This window comes from Oncorhynchus nerka, linkage group LG14, assembly GCF_034236695.1.
Source record: "Oncorhynchus nerka isolate Pitt River linkage group LG14, Oner_Uvic_2.0, whole genome shotgun sequence".
Lineage (NCBI taxonomy): Eukaryota > Metazoa > Chordata > Actinopteri > Salmoniformes > Salmonidae > Oncorhynchus > Oncorhynchus nerka.
The window spans coordinates 66512056-66521408 of record NC_088409.1 but is presented as its reverse complement, the minus strand read 5'-3'; the positions used below and the strand labels follow the sequence as shown (position 1 = coordinate 66521408).

The 9353-nt window shown below is 38.7% G+C and overlaps 1 protein-coding gene across 1 annotated transcript; it reads right to left on the bottom strand.

The window, feature by feature from the left end:
• Positions 1-3620: 3620 nt before the first annotated feature.
• Positions 3621-7531, bottom strand: LOC115142157 (olfactory receptor 11A1-like). The gene has a single exon (XM_029681622.2). It carries the CDS (start codon positions 7215-7217, stop codon positions 6285-6287), a length of 933 nt encoding a protein of 310 aa, XP_029537482.1. The 5' UTR covers positions 7218-7531; the 3' UTR covers positions 3621-6284.
• Between the last annotated feature and the right edge of the window lie 1822 nt (positions 7532-9353).

Here is a 9353-nt window from a genome sequence, read left to right as displayed (position 1 = left end):
TGATGATCTTTATGGCCTTCCTGTAACATCGGGTGGTGTAGGTGTCCTGGAGGGCAGGTAGTTTGCCCCCGGTGATGCGTTGTGCAGACCTCACTACCCTCTGGAGAGCCTTACGGTTGAGGGCGGAGCAGTTGCCGTACCAGGCGGTGATACAGCCCGCCAGGATGCTCTCGATTGTGCATCTGTAGAAGTTTGTAAGTGCTTTTGGTGACAAGCTGAATTTCTTCAGCCTCCTGAGGTTGAAGAGGCTCTGCTGCGCCTTCTTCACGATGCTGTCTGTGTGAGTGGACCAATTCAGTTTGTCTGTGATGTGTATGCCGAGGAACTTAAAACTTGCTACCCTCTCCACTACTGTTCCATCGATGTGGATAGGGGGGTGTTCCCTCTGCTGTTTCCTGAAGTCCACAATCATCTCCTTAGTTTTGTTGACGTTGAGTGTGAGGTTATTTTCCTGACACCACACTCCGAGGGCCCTCACCTCCTCCCTGTAGGCCGTCTCGTCGTTGTTGGTAATCAAGCCTACCACTGTTGTGTCGTCCGCAAACTTGATGATTGAGTTGGAGGCGTGCGTGGCCACGCAGTCGTGGGTGAACAGGGAGTACAGGAGAGGGCTCAGAACACACCCTTGTGGGGCCCCAGTGTTGAGGATCAGCGGGGAGGAGATGTTGTTACCTACCCTCACCACCTGGGGGCGGCCCAGCTAGTCAACTCAGCCAGGGAAACACAAATGAATGTTTTTCACACCTTCCATTAATGTGACATATGTGACTTGCCGTCAAATCTTCCCTCGGAGAGGAGGCCATTCCCCAAACTATTTTAATAAACTTTGATATTGCATTTTGTCTCTGTTGTTCATTCGGTTAAGACTTCACTTGTTTGAACTCATTTTGAACAGTAATTGGAAACCTTAGGTCTGCTAGAAACCTCTAGAAGTGCTCTTTTTTGATTATATATAGATCCCCAAAAATGTGCGTGTTATTTGTTTGTTTTAAAATCATTCTCTTTCATGTTCCATTGCACTCCATTCCGTAGGCTACCTCACTATTCAATCTGGAATCAGGGGTAGACGTAACATAGTTAATGTAAATCGGTCTCCCTCCATTTAGTATGATATGTTACTAATTACAACTTGTAACATTTCATAGCAACCAACCAACTACCCACCCTCCTTACATGTTTGCCCTAAGTAACCTTTTGTCTTATGTAACCATACCAAACATAAAATAAATTATTATACAAATTTGTTGACTGAATTTACATTTACCATATTAGGTCTAGTTTATGAGACCAGGCTGCACTTTTCTCAATTTCATCTACATCTAATATTATAAACCTGTGTTAAATTAGCTTTGATAGGCTACAGTAGGCTATAGTTTAGGTGTAGCATACAGCTGCATTTCTAATAAACTTGACACCTGTATGTCGTAGTGGAGACCAATATCTATCTTGTTATTAAGCTATATAAAACAACGGTTATTGGTATGTATGATTAGTAAATTATATGTATTTTTGCAGTGATTGGACCTAGGTCTACAGTAGCAGTAGGACATTTACTAACACAATTAATTCTTTAGCGTTTGAGCGAGAGGGAGAGAGGAGGATTTTGATAGCAGGATCTGGTGCGAAATAGCTATCCAATTATCTTTAATCATTATAAATAAAAGCCGAGTATTGACACGTCATGATAAAAACAGATCTCATAAGGTTGGAAATTCTGTGAACTACACCAGTCCATGTAATGAGTTTTGGAAAGATGTATATTCACACATGCTAAAATCTCTTAACACCATGGCCATTGTCCTCATTCGTCCCGATCAGTTCAGCAGCAATCTTCCCCAAACCTGTGCATAGTAGCCTAGTTTTCGGAATTACTTTATACTATATTTGAATGTCTTATTAAAAATTTTACACTTAAGGTATTGTAATCTATAGTCATAAGACTATTATTGTTTCATGATTACAAGATCCAATATCAAACAAGGTACTTGCTGACGGAGCAGCCAGAGGAACTGCCCTTCCCTACCTTCAGGCTATGATCAAACCTTACATACACCCCAACCCGAGCACTCCGTTCTGACACCTTTGGTCTCTTGGCCCTCCCAACTCTGAACTAACATATGGATAACACATCATTGGGAATGAGATGGACTGTTGATCACAGATACCGTTAAAAAAAAAAGTAGGGGCGTAGATCATAAAACCAGTCAGTATCTGGTGTGACCTCCGTTTGCTTCATGCAGCACGATACATGTCCTCCGCATCGTGTTGATCAGGCTGTTGATTGTGGGCTGTGGAATGTTGTCCCACTCCTATTCAATGGCTGTGCGAAGTTGCTGGATATTGGCAGGAACTGGAACACGCTGCCGTACATGTAAATCCAGAGCATCCCAAACATGCTCAATGGGTGACATGTCTGGTGAGTATGTAGGCCATGGAAGAACTGGGACATTTTCAGCTTCCAGGAATTGTGTACAGATCCTTGCGACATGGGGCCATGCATTATCATGCTGAAACATGTAATAGCAGCAGATGAGTGGCACAACAATGTATCTCTGTTCATTCAAATTGCCATTGAAAAAATACCATAGCTTATGCCTGCCCATACCATAACCACACCTGCGCCATGGGGCACTGTTCACAACGTTGACATCAGCAAACCACTCACCCACACGACGCCGTATAAATGGTCTGCGGTTGTGAGGCCTGTTTAAAGTACTGCCAAATTCTCTAAAATGGAGGCGGCTTATGGTAGAGAAATGAACATAAAATTCTCTGGCAACAACTTTGGTGGACATTCCTGCAATCAGCATGCCTATTGCACACTCCCTCAAAACTTGAGACATCTGTGGAATTGTGTTGTGTGACAAAACTGCACATTTTGGTGGCCTTTTATTGTGTCCAGCACAAGGTGCACCTGTGTCTTGGCAAAGGAGAAACTTTCACTAACCGTAAACAAACTTATGACCCAAATTTGAGAGAATTAATATTTTGTGCGTATGGACAATTTCTGGGATCTTCTATTTCAGCTCATGAAACATTTCAGGGATCTTTTATTTTAGCTCATGAAACGTGGGACCTACATGTTGCGTTCATATTTTTCTTCAGTATACTGTAGTTACTTGACCAATAAAAAAAGAGTTCCAAACCTCTCTGCCAATAACAGCTAGTTTTCAGTTTCCCCCTCCTCAATCAGACCACTCCCAGACACTCAAAAATATTCTTGCTTGAGAAATTGTGTCCTTGCTAAGAAGCCATTATTGTTTGGTTTAAATTAAAGTGGTAAAAAAATAACCACAGTAAGGTATTTAAGTTGTTACCCATAAATGTTTTGATATTGAGAGAAAAATGGCTGCATTGGACATTTAAGTGAAAATAGCTGTTCATAGGTCTACTCTATACACTGTACATATACTTTTCTTATCTTGGACTTAAGACATTTGGTAAATTGTTATCTTAGGCCTACGACTGATTTTAAGTACTAATTTTAACATTAATCTATTTCTATGGGCACAAGCACTGTTTATGACACAAACTGTTCACACCTCTTGTCAGGGATTTCCTCCTCTTCTTCTTCCGAAGAGGAGAGGCGAAAAGGATCAGAGGACCAATATGCGGAGTGGTAAGTGTCCATGGTTCTTTTAATACGTAAATGTACACATGAACACTACAAAACAATAAACATGGAAAACCTAAACAGTCCTATCTGGTGCAAAAACAGAGACAGGAACAATCACCCACAAACACAGTGAAACCCAGGCTACCTAAGTATGATTCTCAATCAGAGACAACTAATGACACCTGCCTCTGATTGAGAACCATACTAGGCCGAAACATAGAAATACCCCAAAACATAGAAAAACAAACATAGACTGCCCACCCAACTCACGCCCTGACCATACTTAATAAATACAAAACAAAGGAAATAAAGGTCAGAACGTGACACCTCTCTTGTTGGCGGAGAGAATTTTACAAGTTTAATGATTATTTCCTGCAATTCTACACATTTTGTCATCGGGTACAAAGAAAATGTTGCCATTTTAAAGCAAATGTTCTTGCAATTCTATACATTTTGCCATGTCTTATGTGTATTCATGTGATATTTGAGTGACTAAACAATTACGACAATATCTATGGACAAAAAAATAAATACAAATACATTAGCTGACATGGGCTAGTTGATCTGTACATTTCTGACAAGTTCTAAATAGCTCTCTAAGGTATGCAATGACTAACAAAACAAGAGGAACTGCTGATGCACTACCCAGTTTTTTTGGGGGGGGGTAGTGCCGACACCTTGTGCGGGAACCACTCACTTAGAATATTATGCTGTATGCGGTTCTCTATGTTAAAACGAACACAACTCACAAGCTTTTCCTCTCAGGGACATTATCATTGGATAGTGGTATTAAACAACACCTGCGCTTAAATGACAGTGTGAACATATATTTAAGAATTAAGCAGAAACAGACGAGCCAGGTAGTTAGGGCAAATGCCGGATGGGCTGATCCATCTTTAGCTCAGTGACCGGTCCAAAAGCCAGTTTTAGCATGGGCTGGGCATTGAGGAGCTTCACCATTTTGAAGTAGTAACTGGGGGATCAGCCAATGAATTATACTTATGAGCAAACTTTCCATAACTGCAGGTGGCAGTTAATAGCCAACCTTGGCTTTATACCTGTTAAAAAAAACACTGTCCAGGTGGCAGTATGCACCCTTCCAGTTTGTTTGAAAACTCGTAGAAGTAGTAGAAGAAAATGGGCTATTTTAAATTGGAGATTGCCTCAATGGTGCTTCCAGTGCTCTCGCAGATGCCATAATGGGACAGACACACTGTTGTGATGTTGATCTAAGTCTATAGATCTTTCACTACTAGAGGAATACTTTACTGTCCATTTGTGGAAACAGAACTTATTGGAACCTTACATCATTTTGCCTTTTCCCCAACCCCCCTGAAACACACATACAGTACATATCCACTGACATTCTAGAAGAACATAGGGTCAGAGCCACAGCAGCATCCCTGACTTGACTTTACTACAGTGCTTTACAGTACTCTGACAGTAAAATACATTTACAGAAATAAAATGCAATACAAACAATTATGTTGATGATGAAAATCAAATGTACAGTATAAGCATACCGTTCTGGCAGCTCACATCTTGACAGATATTCCTGTCATTCCTGGGATTCAAACCAGTAACCCTGGCCCTGCTACTGTACCATCTAAAGTCATAATTGGTACCAGTTTAGGTTCAGATTTCTGATCTCCTTGGTTCTCATCCCTATATGATAGGGTGCAACAGTGGTGGGAACAGAACATAGCCACAGGAAGTAGGGGTGCTGAGGGTGATGCAGCACCCCCTGAAAAATCTGAATGAATAAATATTCATATTCATATTTTTGGATTACTTTTTTTCTCACAAAAGTAGCACACTAGGCCTTTACTGTCCTGCATTAGCGGACCAATATAGCCTTCTGTAGTGCGGACATAGAATATCTTTCCCCCATGGCTAAACTATACTGATATCTCTGGTTACTGTAAACAACAGAAAAAAAGGATGGTTGTAGAGAAGTTTATGAAAGTGATCAAGTGGGGAGCACATGTATTAAAAGCCTACTTTTGTGACTCCTTTGATGCTTTCAAGCAAACAAGTATATGAGAGCACAACTAACACAGAGATTAAAACCATTAGACTTGCTATGATACATATACCATACAGGTTACTCAGTGCACTTTCAACACAGGAGAGTTTAACAATTGCTAAGTGAGAGAAAATGGTTATGGAATAAAATAAAAATGAAGACATGCCGGTCATAAGCCATCACTGCCAGAATAAGTAAGCACTCATTACATATACATTGCAGAAAAAAACTGCAATATACAACCTTTGTGAGAGATTCCCTTTATTTCTGCCTCATGGCAAAATGTGTAGAACTGTAGGAAATTAACTTGAAAACTGAAACAATTCAAGATGACAAACATTTTAGGAAGATGGGCAGGGACACAGCTGTCCTGAAGTTAGGTGGGCCAACAGTCCAGATCTGGCAGAATGGTTTTGGGTGTAGGGTCTTCCCAAAGATCCCACTCAGCATCTGTTTGAATATAGTCTGAAGGTAGGGAGGGTAGCTCCCCTTGATGCTCTGTAGTTATGCAGTTAACTAGCTAATATGACACAAAACATTCTCAGTTACAATACATGATAAACTTGATGTGATTTTTACATTCAATTATAGCAACTATAAGTAAGAGAACATAATTCAACATGAGAAAAAGGAACTATCAGGTTATTTTTTAGGGTAAAGTCCTAGTACCTTTTTACAAGCCTGCCTGATTTTAACCATCCTAACACCATACATTAAAGGATTGAAAAGTGGTGGACATATCAGAAAATAAACTAATAAAATAGTGCGAAGTATAGGTGGAAGATGTGCAGTATCATATCTGCCTTGTAGAATCACAAATAAACAGCCAAATAAGAAGTTCAGCAAAGAGGCTATATGTGGTGTGCAGGTGTTAAATGCTTTCTGTTTTGTCTCTTTTGAAGACTTTAAACATATTTGTAGAATTCTTACATATGAGTATATGGTAGGAAATATAGTACAATAAAGATAAACCACAGTGACAACAAGACCCCATATGTTAGTCAGCGTAGTATTTGAACAGGCAAGCTTGACTACTGAGTAGTTGTCACAATACAGTCTGTCTAGAACGTTACCACAAAATTGCAGTCGCAAACTCAGGGAGATATTGATGGCGTTGAGAAAAGAAGAAGACGAGCACGACAGCAGAATTAAGCCACAAATTATTTTAGGTGTCATAATATTGTTATACTGTAGAGGATAACAAATAGAGATGTACCTGTCATAGGACATAACTGCTAAATTACTAAATTCTGTTAGAGCATATGTGTACAACACATAAACCTGGAGACAACAATAAAGAAGGGAAATATCTTGTGTGTCAGACAGCAAGTAAAACATGAGAGCAGGAAACAAACCAGTGCTCCCATACAACTGATTAACAAACAAAGCACATAGAAACAGATACATGGGTTCATGAAGGCTTCTTTCAATGCAGATAACTCCAATAAGTAAAGTATTGGCAAGAATGATGGCAAAATATAAAACAGTTACTACAGCAAAGTAGCAATACTTCAATTGTCCGATATCACCGTATGCAGCAAGCCTAAAGACCTTAAAGTGAGTAGAGTTTTCCATGGTCCTGGGAGTTGGTAAAGATGTGCTGTCAATGTTTGAAGAAGAGGAGCAAATCTTCCTACTATAGCTTTCATATAAGTTAAATTGATGAAATCACAAAGAACAGACAACCTAAATGGATAATTCCTTGACTTGTTGATTCAGTAATAGATTTCCCCACATATACAGTATACTCACCAATATAGACTGCTTTTCATTCTCATGAACACATAATTCAAAAAATATTTTACTTTGTATGCTGTACTCATGTAACTTATTACATTCAAATGCAAAATGATACATGTATTCTAAATCCAAAATGAAGACTGCTCATTTCTAATCCATGATGACCTCCTTAAACTCAGCTCCTCACTTGATTCTTATACTTGTGAGATAAAAAAAAAGAAGCCTGCCATGGTGTGATATGCAAATGATTACCAATACCTGGGGACACCTGGGGATAATTAGATATTTTCAGAGTCAAGGAAACCATATAGAGAAAAACAGATACCATTTTGTATCACATGCTGTTCAAATGCCTTTTTTAAATGAAATATCCACCCAAAACGCTCATTCTTATAATTTAAATAACACTCCTATGTGACAACAATATGTTTTTGTGAACCAATGTTTCATTTTGTCTTTTTAATAGGGATGGGAGCAACATATGAAAATTGAGGTAGGAGTATCGGTCCAGCTTTAAATGACATGCAGCTTATAAAGCCTTCATAAAACTTTCATAAACAATACTTAAATGTGTTACAAATAATCTATAACCATATGTTATGCTTTATAAAGGTTTCATAAATTTGGCATAACTGTGTGACATAATCACCGATGTCAAATTTTACAAACTTGTGCTTTATAAAGTGTAGCATAAGCAACGCTTAATAAAGGCCTTATAAATCATTTTGGAATGAAGTTTCACAAAGCATTTATAAACCTGTCATGCATCTTGGTAGACTTTTGTAATGCCAGGTTAGTGGGATTGATTCCCGGGGCCACCCATACATAAAAATGTCTTCACACATTACTAAGTCACTTTGGATAAAAGAGTCTGCTAAATTTGATATATTCAATTTCTCTAAAACATTTCTAGGAAGGCCCAACTTCTTTCCCTCTTGGGTGCATAGTCAATATTGGACCTGACCTCAACTTTCCACAAAATGCTGTGCTGCAGGATAAAACTCTAAAGTGCAGTCATGCACAGAAAAAAAACTTGGTGAGTCCTTTTAAATGAGTTTCAATTTCATGTCTACTTCGTTTTTTTCTCCCCAAATTCCATATTCTCAGTTGAGTTTTTCCAGGTTTCGGATTTCCCCCATGTTTTTCCGGTTTCCCCTAAAATAGAAAAACAGCAACATATGATTTTCTGTGTTCACAACAATGCTTAAGCCACATCATATGATGATGTGAAAAATCAAAGAAACTTCAATTTTTTGGTATAATTGCCCTTTGTAGTTGTCCACTGTTGTTTGGTTAGAGGGTTTTCTGTAGTGCAGTAATTGCACATCTGATGATTATGTATTCCATATAGAGTGATTCACATTGTGGCCACCAATGGAATGGGTAGAGTAAAAGGCCAACACTTCGTATTATTCAGAACTCCATTAAATGATGACAGAAATACATTCTACAGACCCTGTTGAGTACACCCGACAATACTTTTACTCCGGCACCCAGAACCATTTTTGCTCTATAAGCCAAAATGTATTCCATATACTGTACAGTGATTCACATTGGGGATATTTATATGACCTTGGAACATGTTTTAAAACCCACATTTAATGCAAATGTCACTTTAATATGAACAAATATGAATCATCATTAATTATTTTTCATATATCATTAATAAATACAGGTTGTTGACTCTTTTATACTATTACGTGGTGGACTTTTATTTAGAACATTTCAGAAATTCCGTTACCCGGAAGTACTTTTTAGTGTTGCTGATGAGACGCTGATCATGTGGTGAGTTCGCAAATCAAATACCCAATTGTGGTGCCAACCTGAAAGCAAAAAACAAGTAAGTTCACCTTTATTTATTGTAGTTTAAATTAGTTTGTAGTAAAGTGTTGAGTTACATTACATACTGTAGCCATCTCAGTCGTTATTTCAAATAATTCTGGTGACTTTACAGCAATTGCTAGCTAGCTG

What these genes read in the sequence shown, in the direction of transcription:
- LOC115142157 (XM_029681622.2), bottom strand. Translation starts at nt 7,217, where the DNA reads ATGGAAAACTCTACTCACTTTAAGGTCTTTAGGCTTGCTGCATACGGT.